The sequence below is a fragment of the Polypterus senegalus genome, chromosome 5, assembly GCF_016835505.1.
Source record: "Polypterus senegalus isolate Bchr_013 chromosome 5, ASM1683550v1, whole genome shotgun sequence".
Classification (NCBI taxonomy): Eukaryota; Metazoa; Chordata; class Cladistia; order Polypteriformes; family Polypteridae; genus Polypterus; species Polypterus senegalus.
In genome coordinates, this window is record NC_053158.1 from 188,681,040 (window position 1) to 188,695,746 (window position 14,707).

Below are 14,707 nucleotides of genomic sequence, written 5' to 3' on the forward strand. Positions count from 1 at the left end.
ATAAAATATTTTTCATGACATTGAAGGGTTCGACCCTTTCGGTCGGAATAATTCAACGGAGAGATACTTCGGTCGAAGTAAGTTGGTGAACTGGTCAAGATTCACATTTGAAGAATGTAACTTTGCAATATATATATTTGAAAATCTAAAAATGGTGTACTTTTGATAAGGCTAACACACGTTAGATTGCCAAAGCCTTATACAACAAAACTGTTAAAAAAAGATTAAAAATTAAATTAATATTGTGTATGAAAAAGAGTCTATTTGGGGTCTATCCACCCGCCAACCCCACATACCTCCTCTCCCCCATGTGCGTACATTTTAGCAGCTGCCTGTTTGCAATAAGGCACACTTCTGATCTGTTACTGCCATATAGTGGATACTGTATGTAGTGCTATTAGTTTAGTGTTATTTCAGTTTATGAAAGTTCATTCGGTTATTTTTAATAACAACAACATTTATTTATATAGCACATTTTCATACAAACAATGCAGCTCATATATCATGCTTTACAAACTCTTTGCTTGAAATCCCCCAATGATTTATAAAGTTTCCCTATTTGTTGTTACATCGCACATTAAATGTCAACCCCTGCATTGTATTTTGATACTTATAAATGTACTACTAGTTAACTTAAATGTTAGCTGGGTAAATACTTGATAAATATACCACTATTTTAAAGCTGCTGTTACCATTAGTATCTATCCATCCATTATCCAACCCGCTATATCCTAACTACAGGGTCACGGGGGTCTGCTGGAGCCAATCCCAGCCAACACAGGGCGCAAGGCAGGAAACAAACCCTGGGTAGGGCACCAGCCCACCGCAGAAATCCATCTCCTTATTTATATATTACCTTTAAAAACATTTTAGAAGTTTAAAATTTCTAGTAACATAGTGTGCATAGACTTCCTGCCCAGCAAGCTTCTAAGAATCAAAACAGCACCAGCACATTTCAGAGCTTAGTTTTGGACCTTGATATTGGTGATAATTGTCCTGATTTTAACATATTGTATTGTTTATATATTGATTATATCCATCCATCTATTTTCCAACCCGCTATATCCTAACACAGGGTAATGGGGGCCTGCTGGAGCCAATCTCAGCCAACACAGGGCGCAAGGCAGGAACAAATTCCAGGGCTGGGCGCCAGCCCACTGCAGGACACACACACACACACACACATCAAGTACACACTAGGGACAATTTAGGATCGCCAATACACCTAACCTGCATGTCTTTGGACTGTGGGAGGAAACCGGAGCACCTGGAGGAAGCCCATCCAGACACAGGGAGAACAGGAAACAAACCCTAGGTGGGGTGCCAGCCCACCACAGACAATGAACTTTTTGGATGTAATTATTAGAGGAAAAAAAGGGGCAGCCCAGTGGCACATTGGATAACCCTGCTGTCTTGTCTGCATGTGAACCCGTGTTGGGACTGTGTTTGTGTGGAGTTAGCATGTATGTGACACCACTGTTATTAAGATTTGTGAAATTTCAATAATGACTTTAACAATCAAAATTATTGGAACCATGCAGAAAACAAATTTATAGCACAGACTAGTGGACACATTTATTTTATGTTATCACTATCAGTTTTACTACTTTATATTTCACGTCCCTGATTAGGAGGATAAAGTAAAGGTTATGTAGCATTTTTTCTGATAATCTGACATAATCAGCAATATCAAACATTCTTCCATAGGCCCTGACAATGTATCATACTTTCCAGGGAAATTAAGAACACAGAAGTAAAGGTGGGCACTAATTTTCTTCCATGATTAAAACGTTAGAAATCTGTCTCGTAAGGTGCATCTTCCCCGCTTTGTGCACCACTACCCACCAAAAGGCGTCCGCACGTCACTACTCCGCTCAGTTTAACGGAGTTTGAAAAAGGCGGGCCGGCCTCTCGGACTCATTCTGAAAAGCGCGGCAGTCTCTCCCGGAAGTCGTTGCTGTTATTTTGTTTACCCGCCTATTAAGCAAGAGGGCGCCGTCTCAGGATGTAGTAAGCAGGAAGACGGTGTGTGTAAAGTTCGCTTTTCTCAATGTGTGCATGAATAAAAAGTAAGTGATTTCACTTCAGGTTATTAGGGGATGTGATGTAATAGGATGTTACGGGTATTATAATGGAGACTTGTTACGTACGTTCAGTGGGGTAAGTGGAGTTTTTGTTGCCCGTGGGTGGTCTTCGAGTTTGCCGCCTCCCTTACAAAATAAAACATATAATACAGAAATGGAAACGACGAAAAATGTAAATACATTTTTAATCATCAGTTATGACTGAGGCATTTCAATAATGTCCCATCATTATTTTTAATATTTCGGTTGATTTTTCTAAAAGCAGCACAGCTCTCTTTTGTTGGTTTCACCTTGAAATTGAGAGAATAATAAAATATTTTATTTCTTGTCTGTTTGGTCACATAATTTTTCTCTCAAAGCACGTATAGATCTATGCATGAACTAACTGTATAAAGGGATAAAAATGGCAATAATAGCCTTTGTGTGATTTTTTTAATAATAAAAATAATAATGATAAGTACGATTCCTACAATAATGAGCTGAAGTTGTCCTGCCTCAAAAACAAAGCATTTCCAGGCACGACTTCTGCCATTTTTCTTTTCGATAGGTGTATACACTGCAGTATCATCAACATTGGGAGCCATTTTCATATGCAGTTCTTGTCATGCATTATTGTGCCTTCCAGAGTAATTTGTCTACTTGCAGTCACTCATGAGTGCAGCACTGACTTTCACTTGTTACTGCAGATACTGTAAAAAAGTTAGTACCATTATGTTTTTGCAACTTTGGCATCGACTTGGTACTGAACTGTTGGTTCTTGTTTACATGCAATTGAATGTTAAAGGGAGGTGGGAATGGTGGTAATGAGGCTAAGGATCTGCGCTGGTATCTTGAAGGTTCGAATCCCTGTCATTGCCAAAAAGAGATCCTACTCTGCTGGGCCCTTGAGCAAGGCCCTTAACCTTCAATTGCTCCAGGGGTGCTGTACAATGGCTGACCCTGCACTCTGACCCCAAGGGGTATGCGAAAACTGCGAGAAATTGTATACGGCGAAATAAATAACAAATATATATATATATTGTAGCGACCTGGCAGTCAGCGCTGCCGGAGTGATGCATTGTGGGAAGGTTGTACGTTCACTGTTTTTATACTGTTTTCCTGTTGTATTTATTAATGTTTTAACTTGTAAATAATTGTTGTGTTTGTATTCAATTAGTTGGGTGGGTTTGGGTCATCGCCGTCCGGGGTTATTTATTTTGTAAAAAAGTACCATTTATGTGTAATGTGTCTTCGTGCATGACCTTGGCCGTGGCAGCGCGGTAATGTCGAGCTTTGTTTACTGGCTATCTGTGAATAAAGAGATACAACAGGACAGAGCTGTTATTCATTGCGAAGATTTTATCTGAGCAATTGATGCCGAGACACTCGGAGTCGTGCGGTGTATGGGACACGAGTGCTCGTTACTTAAAAAGCTGGGTACAGCTGCGTGCTGCCGAGACACTCGTAGTTGTGCGGTGTATGGGACACGAGTGCTCGTTACTTAGAGAGCCGGGTGCAGCTGCGTGCCTAACGCTGGCAACCTGCTAGCCGACAGCTTGGAAGAGGTGCACGGCAGAGATCGGCTCGCAAAACTTCAAGACTCGACCCCAGGTCGCTACATTGGTGTCAGAAGTGGGAGACCAGGCTGTTTAGAAGACGCCGTCATGGAACAGAGTCTTGAAGAATTGGAGCGTGCCATCTTGGAGAACAGCATTACGATAGAGCGCCTGATCAGCGGAGCTGTGCGGAGAAAAGCGGCAGACCGGCCTGATGGTACCAGTATTCCCCGGACAGTGTTGCAATCTTCTGAGCACGGCCAGAGGAGGCCGTCGGCTGCCGCAGCGATACCCCAGGTTACCAGTCGGACGATCCGTTGCTCACGGTCGCCTGCTAAGCTACCACGATACAGCGGATTGACTCCTTTAGAACCCTACCTCGCACAAGTGGATCTGGCCGCGATACACAATGAGTGGAACTGCAAGGAAGCTGCGACACACTTGGCCCTTGCCTTGGAGGGTCCCGCACTTCAGGTACTCATTGATCTGTCATCGGAAGAGTGTCGTGATCTTCAGGCTCTCCCCGCTGCTCTCACCAGTCGCTTTGGGCAAAGAACTTCAGCAGAATGCAGCAGAAACAAGCTGAGTAGCCGACGTCGGCATGAAGATGAGAGTATAGGAGCCTTTGCCGCTGACGTCAGGGTATTGACACGAAAAGGTTACCCTACTTTCTCGACAGCAGTAAGGGAAGAACTCGGACTTCATGCTTTCCTGCGAGGCCTCACACCAGAACGTCTTCACCAGCATGTCTGTCTATCGTCACCCCGAGATTTGAGCGAGGCAATAAAAGAGGCTGAGCGGGTCGAAACATACTACAGGCGGAGTCACCGACAAAACGAACACCACGACCGAGTCGACTAACGAGAGCCGTTGAACGAAGGGCGGAAGGGGACCTGTCTGAGGTAGTGGAGGTCAGCCGAGCCCAATCAACATCCACCCCCCGACAGAGACGAGTGGATTGCTGTTTTCGATGCGGAGAGCCAGGGCACTTTGCCAGGGATTGCCCTGCCCCAAGTCCGTTACCTAATACAGCATCACCGCAGGGAAACGACATCGGGGTGAGGCCGTGAGGGGGCCCTCGCTCCGTTTTTCAGCACCCTCAACAAAGACTGCTTCAAAGTTGGGCGCTGTGGATTTTCCACCGGACTATACCTGGACTGCACTATTGATGGATGGCCATGCAGTGCCTTAGTGGACACGGGGTCCACTATTTGTTTGCTGAGAAAAGGAGTGTTGCCAGAAACAGCTAGTCTTCTTCCCGAGGGCTGGACCCCCACAAATAGCGAGCTACGCACGGTTACGGGTGAACGGACAGTGATGCCCGGCAGGAAACTGTTGTCTGTGATGGTGGGGACGAGCCAGAAAAACCACGAATTCTGGCTTGCAGACATTAAAGATCCGTGCATCATCGGGTTGGACTTGTTGGCCCACTGGGGGGCATGTGTTGATGTCTCTAGGGCCGTCCTCTGCCTAGGTAATGAGACTGTGCCGCTGCAATCGGGCTGGAACCGTCCTAGAAGGGCTGCTGGCTTGGATGTGCCTGAATACCACGGTTCACCGGCTCCGACCGTTGCTCAGGAGATGCAGAGACTCAAGGGGATCCTCAGGAGAATGCTGCAGCTCAGACCAGTGCTTCCCAACGGACTTCCTGAAGCGACCACCCATCAGCTGAGACAGTTGCCGCTGTGGAGGAATTGGGCCGCCGAAGTGGGGAACATCTGAACGCGACACAGCAGGAGCAACTTCAACAACTTTTGAGTGACTACGTGGACATTTTTGCGGCTCGGGAGGAGGACTGTACCAGGACAAATTTAGTAAAACACCACATAGACACTGGCCATGCCGCTCCCATTTGTTTGCGCCCCCACCGATTGCCTCTTGCGAAGCGTCAAGCTGCAGAGGAAATGATTCATGAGATGGCAGCCAACGATGTTATTGAGCCCTCGGACAGCCCCTGGGCTGCACCAATGGTTATGGTACGTAAGAAAACGGGGGGTTGGCGCCCCTGTGTGGACTTTCGGAGGTTAAACGAAGTCACTAGAAAAGACTCATACCCACTGCCACGCATCGATGATGCCTTGGATTATGTGGCTGGATCCTGCTGGTTCAGCAGCTTGGACTTGCGCAGTGGGTATTGGCAAGTGGAACTGTCACCAGAGGACCGACATAAAACCGCATTCACCATAGGGCAAGGGTTGTGGCAATTCAAGGTGATGCCGTTTGGGCTGTGTAATGCACCAGCCACTTTTGAAAGACTGATGGAGCGGGTCCTGAAAGACATTCCCCGAACCCGGTGTGTGGTCTATCTGGACGATTTGTTAATCCATGCCAGAGACTTTGATCAGGCTATCCACAACTTACGGGAAGTCTTGACAGCTATTCGTAGCGCCGGGTTGCGGTTGAACCCCGCGAAATGTAACCTCCCTACCTTCCCTACCACAGAGGCTGGAAATCGTTTCGTTTTAGTGGCGATGGACTACTTTACCAAATGGCCGGAGGCATACGCCATTCCAGATCAAAGTGCCTCCACCGCCGCTCAAAAGTTGCTGGACTAAATGTTCACTCGATTCGGGGTGCCGAATGAACTGCACAGCGACCAGGGGCGGAACTTTGAGAGCCGGTTGTTTAAAGAGGCGTGTCAGCGGCTGGGGGTGAAGAAGACCCGGACTACTCCCCTTCACCCTCAAAGCGATGGACTGGTTGAACGGTTTAACCGCACCCTGGCCGCCCAACTTGCGATCCTCACTAGTCAACACCAGAGACTGGGATCAACATTTGCCTCTGGTCTTGTGGGCGTATAGGACGGCTGTTCAGAAATCGAGTCAGTGCACACTGGCGGGGCTGATGTTCGGAAGGGAGATGCGCACGCCGGTGGACTTGGTGTTTGGCTCGCCCCCTGAGCCTGAGCTTGCTGGCGGTCACGAGACGGATTATTTTCGACGACTAAAAGAGCGGCTGAACACCGTGCATCAACTGGCCAGGGAGGCACTAGCGGGAGCTGGAGCCCGTCAGAAACGGGCATATGACAATCGGGCTCATGGCCCAACTTTCAAACAAGGGGACAAAGTGTGGGTCTTTTGCCCACAAAGGAAACGGGGGTTGTCCCCAAAACTGACACACCATTGGCAGGGACGGGAGAAATTCTGGACATAATTTCAGAAGTTGTTTTTCGAGTCCGAATGCCTGGAGGGGGCAGACGGGTGGTGCTACATAAAGATCGCTTAGCACCATACCACCCATTGGCCCCAGCACCAGAAGGAATTGGAACTCAAAGTGGCTCTCCAACCTCCACACTCGGTGTCGAGACAGACATTGAAAGTCTCCGGACTGCACCTGACACGAGTAGTGGCGAGTCAAACCGCCAAAGCGTGTTATCGCCGACCGGGATATTTAACAGACTTTGAATGTAGCGATTAGGGTTGTGAGGACACTAAACCCTCTTGGGAGGGGGCTATGTAGCGACCCGGCAGTCAGCGCTGCCGGAGTGATGCATTGTGGGAAGGTTGTACGTTCACTGTTTTATACTGTTTTCCTGTTGTATTTATTAATGTTTTAACTTGTAAATAATTGTTGTGTTTGTATTCAATTAGTTGGGTGGGTTTGGGTCATCGCCGTCCGGGGTTATTTATTTTGTAAAAAAGTACCGTTTATGTGTAATGTGTCTTCGTGCATGACCTTGGCCGTGGCAGCGCGGTAATGTCGAGCTTTGTTTACTGGCTATCTGTGAATAAAGAGATACAACAGGACAGAGCTGTTATTCATTGCGAAGATTTTATCTGAGCAATTGATGCCGAGACACTTTCGAGTGGTGCGGTGTATGGGACACGAGTGCTCGTTACTTAAAAAGCTGGGTACAGCTGCGTGCTGCCGAGACACTCGTAGTCGTGCGGTGTATGGGACACGAGTGCTCGTTACTTAGAGAGCGGGTGCAGCTGCGTGCTAACGCTGGCAACCTGCTAGCCGACAGCTTGGAAGAGGTGCACGGCAGAGATCGCTCATAAAACTTCAAGACTCGACCCCAGGTACTATATATATATATATATATATATATATATATATATATATATATATATATATATATATATATATATATATATATATATATACTCAGCAAAAAGAAACGTCCTCTGACTTTCAACTGTTTTACTTTCAGTAAACTTAATGTGTAAATATTTGTATGAACACTAAAAGAGTCAACACCATAAGACATAAACTAAAAATGTTTCACAATGTGTCCCTGAATGAAGGGAGGCTCAAAATCAAAAGTACCAGTCAGTATCTGGTGTGGCCACCAGCTGCTTGAAGTACTGCAGTGCATCTCCTCCTCATGGACTGGACCAGATTTGTCAGTTCTTGCTGTGAGACGTTACCCCACTCTTCCACCAAGGCACCTGCAAGTTCCTGGACATTTCTGGGGGGAATGGCCCTAGCCCTCACCCTGCGACCCAACAGGTCCCAGATGTGCTCAATTCCTTCGACGATAAACACGAATCCGTCCATCACCCCTGGTGAGACAAAACCGTGACTCATCAGTGAAGAGCACTTTTTGCCACTCCTGTCTGGTCCAGTGAAGGTGGGTTTGTGCCCATAGGCGGCGTTGTTGCTGGTGATGTCTGGTAAGGATCTGCCTTCCAACAGGCCTACAAGCCCTCAGTCCAGCCTCTCTCAGCCTACTGCGGACACTCTGAGCACTGATGGAGGGATTGTGTGTTCCTGGTGTGACTCAGGCAGTTGTTGTGGCCATCCTGTACCTGTCACGCAGGTGTGATATTCGGATGTACTGATCCTGTGCAGGTGTTGTTACACGTGGTCTTCCACTGCGAGGATGATCAGCTGTCCTTCCTGTCTCCCTGTAGCGCTGTCTTGGGCGTCTCACAGTGCGGACATGGCAATTTATTGCCCTAGCCACATCAGCAGTCCTCATGCCTCCCTGCAGCATGCCTAATGCACGTTCACGCAGATGAGCAGGGACCCTGGGCATCTTTCTTTGGGTGTTTTTCACAGTCGGTAGACAAGTCTCTTTAGTGTCCTGCGTTTTTAGAACTGTGACCTTAAATGCCTACTTTCTGTAAGCTGTTAAGGTCTTAACGACCATTCCACAGGTGCATGTTAATTAATTGATTATGGTTAATTGAACATGCATGGAAAACATTGTTTAAACCCTTTACAATGAAGATCCGTAAAGTTATTTGGATTTTTAAAACATTATTGTTGAAATACACAGTCCTGAAAAAGGGAAGTTTCTTTTTTTGCCGAGTATATATAAATAAGTGACTTAATCAAAAAGGTTTCTCTGGTCTGCTTGTCTCAGACCAGACACTTGTAGTAGGTTCTACTTCCCTGACTCAGCAATACATAATTATTTATGCTGCCCACAGAGCATTAACTTCTTTATACTGAATATAAATGACATTATGTTTTATAGAAGTGAATTGAATTGTACCTACACAATGAACTTTTTGGGTGTAATAATTATTATTAGAGAAAAAAAGGGCAGCCCAGTGGCACCCTGCTGTCTTGTCTGCATGTGAATCCATGTTGGGACTGTGTTTGTGTGGAGTTAGCATGTATGTGACGCCACTGTTATTAAGATTTGTGAAATTTCAATAATGACTTTTAAATCTTTTACCTGTTGGATTCCCAGGATTAATGAAGTACAGAATTTTAGGACTGCAGTGCTCCCTCGCACACTTGACGGCTCGCTTCAGCTCTGTCATGTCCAGTGCCCAGCTCCGCTCCTCGTTCAGGTAGTAAGGCACATTGACACCACCGGCTACATCTACCATTATACGGAAGCGAGTGTAGGAAGGAACAGGCACTAACACACCAGTCTGAGAAGGTCCTTCTTCATAGTCAAATAATCTGAGAATTAGCTACAAGAAAGACAAGAGTTAGTACAGGGGGAGAAAAGGTGTGTGTGTGTTTGTGTTGCTGTAACAAAGAAGAGGGTGGTTCATCAACATTTGCCCACCAGTTTACTCATTCATCAGTTCATCCACATATCCACTCACTTATCCATCCATTCATTGAGCCACATGCTAATTTATCTACCCTGCCATCCATTTATTCATCCATTCATTACACACTGACTCACCCATTCTTCCCTAAATTTTCTGTTATCATGTTCCCTGTTTGTGTTAACATTTTCAGAACCTAAGCCATTAGCAACACCAGTAAGGCAGTTCGCTCACCTGGACAGGAATTCAGTCTATTGCAAGTCCCTTTCAAACCCAGATCTGCATTAGGCCAGTTTAGGGATTCCTGTTAACTTTGACTTGTATCTGTAATATAAAGTTTGATCCTCCAGAGGGTTCCCACCATAAGGGGGAATATGCAAAAACCTCACTGAAGACTTCTCAATCTAGGGTTCTCTGAAAGTCCAAATTGTGTGAGGCACTAGTGTCACCATTTTAAAGACATGCAGCTGTCTGCTCTTCATGGTTTCTTGGCTTGTGTTTCCAGTTAAGGCTTCAATTTCTATTAACTCTTACATCCAGCCCCAAGACGTGCAACTAGCTATGAGAAAATCAAACCATTTGGATTTTATCATAGCAAGTTGCAGAGAGTTGCCTCTAAAGGTGTCACACTGCACAGCTGTTTAGAGTCAAAAGGTGACATTCAATTCTAAAACAACAGTTGTTTTTTTTTAACTCACACTAATTTTGTTACTCCTGCCACACCATGCAACACTGCTGTATTTTACAGATCTGTTTTTACACTTCCCTATCACCCTTTTTTGTCATTTTGAATGATTACCTAGTTATCTATCTACTTGTATATAAAATGCTAAGGGTTGTGTCTGTCATGTGATTACTTGTGAACCACTGGGAATAGAACCTTAATCTTGGTTTTAATCAAAAGCTTAAGACTAGATACACACTGGTTAAGCAAAAAGTTTAGTAGTGGCAACATCCACAAAGTTGTTGAGGTTTGCATCTTCCTAAAAGTAAACTGCTCAAGAGAGTGATATGGCAGAAAGAAAAATCAGTGGTGAAATTTCCTGAGCATGAAGCGCATTGATGAGGCTGCTCTTAGAAAGAAGAAGAAGATCAGCAGTGTCATCTGCTGAGTGTTGAATATGGGAAATAGAAAGCATGCATGACAGACAAAAACAAATGCCTGGGAAACTGCCCCCTGTGTTCCTGTCCTAATACCAAAGTAAAATTCAGTGCTACACACTATGATAGCATGATAAGAACTCCAGTGGTGACATCTTGTGAGTATTAAGTCAAACAGTATAAAAACAAAAAACCTTACAAACGTACATATAACCTCTAGAGCAGAGGTCTCCAACTCCAGTCCTGGAGAGCTACTGTGGCTGCAGGTTTTCATTCTAACCCTTTTCTTATTTAGTGACCAGATTTTGCTACTAATTAACTCTGTGCATTAATTTTAATTGATGCACATCTTAAGACTCATGCCCCTTAATTATTTCTTTTTTAATTAATTAGCAATCAAACAATATTAAGACACACAATGTACCAACACATAAACAACAACCTGCATCCATCATGCAATAACTGAAAATAAAGAAAGGTAAATGCCTCAGTAATGATGATCTGCTCAGTTCCACAAAACATTTTGACAGCGTTCTTAAAAAAGAAAATCAACAGCTTTGGAAATGTCTGCCATGGCAGAATGAGCGCTATGGAATTAAATAACAGGTTTAATTAGCAACGAGAATTGGCTTCAAATTAAGAAAGTGAATCAAGTGAAGTTGGTTGGAGTTTGAGGCCCCGACTTAGTTGGTCATCTGTTGGCCCACTTCACATCAAATTTATGTTTAGGAAAAAAGAATCAATTCAGCGGTCAGAGTCTCAAGAAAAGTAAATTAAAATAAAGGGAAATAATCTGGTCACTAAAAACTGGTCACTAATTGAGAAAAAAGTTAGAATGAAAACCTGCAGCCACTGTAGCTCTCCAGGACTAGAGTTGGACACCCCTTCCTCTAGAGTCATTAACCTAAATCCAAGTATAGTCAAACATTTACTTATTTTTAATCTGAATACCCAAATCTTATTTTTTGGTTAATTTCACATTCTCAGTCAGCAGTGTGTTTAAAGTATAAAGGGCAAAAAAGAATTATTATTTTCAGCAGAGAAAATAAAAATAAAACATAGCCAATCATTAAATATTTGATGAAAACAGAAGCCAAAGCTATGACTGAAAATGAATGGAATACTAAATCAGACAGAAGCCAACACCAAATGTCGCTTACTAAATGACTGAAAGATGAAGCCTTTTTTAGTATACTGAACCTGTAAACCATTTGTAGCTCCATTTGTTATGTAGATATTCTCAGGATCGCAAGCTATTCCACCATCACGCTTTTTAATAAACCGTGCCACATTTCGTCGGACAAATCCGATGCCATAATCTTCGCTGTAACTTCCTGTGAGAAAGATCAAGTGTAATGCAGTTTCAAGATTGACTAGTAGGAGTAGATCACTTAATGACAGACCAATGCAACAGACTGGAAAATTCAACTGCCAAAGATTGAGAATCACAAACACAACTCAAGTGTTGACTTATCGACCTATTTACCGAATCCAGTTAATCCGATATCAAGGTAATGGGGAGGATACTGAGTGGATGCTAGTCCATTGTAGAATGTACTTGAATAAGCACTTGTAAAGGACCAAATCAGATGCACCGTATATGGTAAATTACTCGGTGTATGTTCCTCTGAAAAAAAAGAATGGTAATAGGGAATACAGTATTTTTATTTTTGCACTGTTGTCTGTTGTAGTGGTTAAATGGCATTTCAGTATTTACAATGTGAAAGGAAATCTGCTTAAAAAAAGGAACTACAGTATTACTACTATCATGTCAAGTGAACAGTAGCTGGGAAACCAGTGGTGTTAGTTACAATTGTAACCGTACCAGTGAAATTGGGTTGCCACCATTATGACATGGCATGCATTGTGCAGAACTCTCTTTAAGGCTTATGTACTATACATGGTCGACTAGTAATTGGGATGCCTGGCTCTTTTACTGGCAGCTAGGGCTCAGACAGCAGATACAGGGCATAATGGATTGCCTTCGATGTTCTGGTTTTTAGTTTCTTTTATTTTATCCTTCCTACAAAAGTCAGTTTTTCTACCAATTTATACGACATGAGGTGAGAGCACACAGGAGCTCACTTCAAAGGGTACATGAACTTAACATGCCTCAAAGCTCGGTGATGGATACAGAAGTGTGTCAGCATGAAAATGGCCAGGAGGGTCCATTAAGTAACAAGTCTGCCAGCCCTGTCCATGAAGGTTGACAAGGGGACTGCCTTTTGCTGTCCTGGGACTCTTAGGGAATGAGAATATCTGATGGGCACTTTGTGTAAGACTAAAAAACTGCTCCAGTGATTACTTAGCAAATAAGATTTTGTCACTACTCTGTTAATTGAGGGAGGATTTTGTTTTTATGCAGTTGCAAAAATAGCAGGTATTTATTATTGCATTCTAATCTGCCTTACGCATATCTAACTGCTTTAAAAGAACAAGCCCTACTCTGTTGCACAAAATTAGGGAAACAGTATTATAGTCCAAAACTGAAATAAAGGTTTTCAGTATGTCTAGAATGAAACTGTGTGCCTATTTCTTGGCTTTCACCTGACCCTTTAGAAGTTACGCTACAGGTCCTGTATTTTTCCGGTCCTGTATTTCTCAACTGAGTGCCTTTGATTCAATTGTGCTTAACTGACAACAGAGAAGCCAGAAGTTGGTCTGAATTAAACATATACCTCAGTTAGAACTCAGTTAGAGTGATTAATGCCATTACCTATACTCTGTTTTCCCCAGTCTTTGAAGAACTGAACAATTCTCTGCTCAATATCCACAGGCAGCTGCCCACTCTTTAGAAGCTCTGGGTAGGCACTTGCAGCCAAGATCTGGAAGAAAAGTCAAACAATAAGAACAATTGCATTTGAGGAGAGAACAAATTCTATTACAAGGGCTTACCTGACGAACAAAAGTGATATACTTTATCCCCATGGCATGGAAGTCACCATAACTAATGTTTACAACTTCTTTAAAGTTTGGCTGCTGTCCCTGTTATCAGAAAAAAAACCATAATTAATTCCAACTCCCATTGATATGAGTGTTAACCAAAAGAAAAAAGCAGCCAAAATTCCTGACATAATTCAATGAGACTCTTGGAAATGTAAGGATTCCCTACATGCAGAAAGATTAAATGATTGTGTTTACCTTTAAGAAGTCAGTCAGTTATAATAGTTATAGCCAGCTGGTGGCAGTACTGTGAGAAATATCTTAAGTGTTTAAAGCTTTCGTTAGAAAACTTTTCCAGTAATTTTTTTGTTGTTGTAACTTTCATATACATAACCTTAGCAAGTTCTGGACAGTCATGGTGAGCATCCATGACTACTAGTCGTGCAGTGTAGGATATTCCCAGTGACTCAGTCATAATTGTTTGCGACTATCGGACAAGTTTAATTTTGTCATAAGTTCTAAAGGCAAAGTTGACAATCAGTGTGGGCATAAACAAAAGTACAAAGCCACTAAACGTAGAAGGGCTGAATCAAATATGCAAGATAGGAGCAGCATAGGGCCTGCCCATAAACACACACACACACACACACACACACACACACACACACACACACATATATTTAGCAAGTGGATGGGCAAATGTTTATTACATTTAACAAGAAAAGATACAGGATTTATAGTAATGAACATACAAAATTAAAGCCAAGAATGTCAATGAGGAAAAGTTCAAAAGAAGCAATTAAAATAAGAACAGGACTCGTATCAACCCCCTTGTAATAGCACTGAACAGCTGCAAAATTAAGAGTTGTCAGTTAATTTAGGATGCATCTCTTTGGAATGCTGAAGTTAAACCACGGGAGGAATGTGTAAACATCATATAGGCCTGCTGGGTTTCAAACCCAGGAATCTGGAATTGTGAAGCAGCAAAATTAACAATCCCACTGTCTGCAGCATCTATGTGTAGTTTCTACCACACATTATTATACATTGTCACACACGTGCGCATGGGAACCAGCTGAAGGGCCTGAACACTAGTAATTCTACGCCAGGCCAGGGGGTGGCGGAGTGTACTGACTATCTCTCTCAG

The 14,707-nt window shown here is 43.5% G+C and overlaps 1 protein-coding gene across 3 annotated transcripts in view; it reads right to left on the reverse strand.

Annotated features, from left to right (window-relative positions):
- The window catches only part of LOC120529738 (alanine aminotransferase 2-like), a 59,919-nt gene that overhangs the window by 37,911 nt on the left and 7,301 nt on the right, over positions 1-14,707 (reverse strand). For all 3 annotated transcript variants that reach the window (XM_039753811.1, XM_039753812.1, XM_039753813.1), the window contains exons 3-6: positions 13,573-13,662; positions 13,394-13,502; positions 11,878-12,011; positions 9,249-9,492 (exon numbers count right to left, since the gene is read on the reverse strand). In XM_039753811.1, the coding sequence (XP_039609745.1) occupies positions 9,249-9,492; positions 11,878-12,011; positions 13,394-13,502; positions 13,573-13,662 (577 nt within the window). The remainder of the gene's footprint in view (positions 1-9,248; positions 9,493-11,877; positions 12,012-13,393; positions 13,503-13,572; positions 13,663-14,707) is intronic.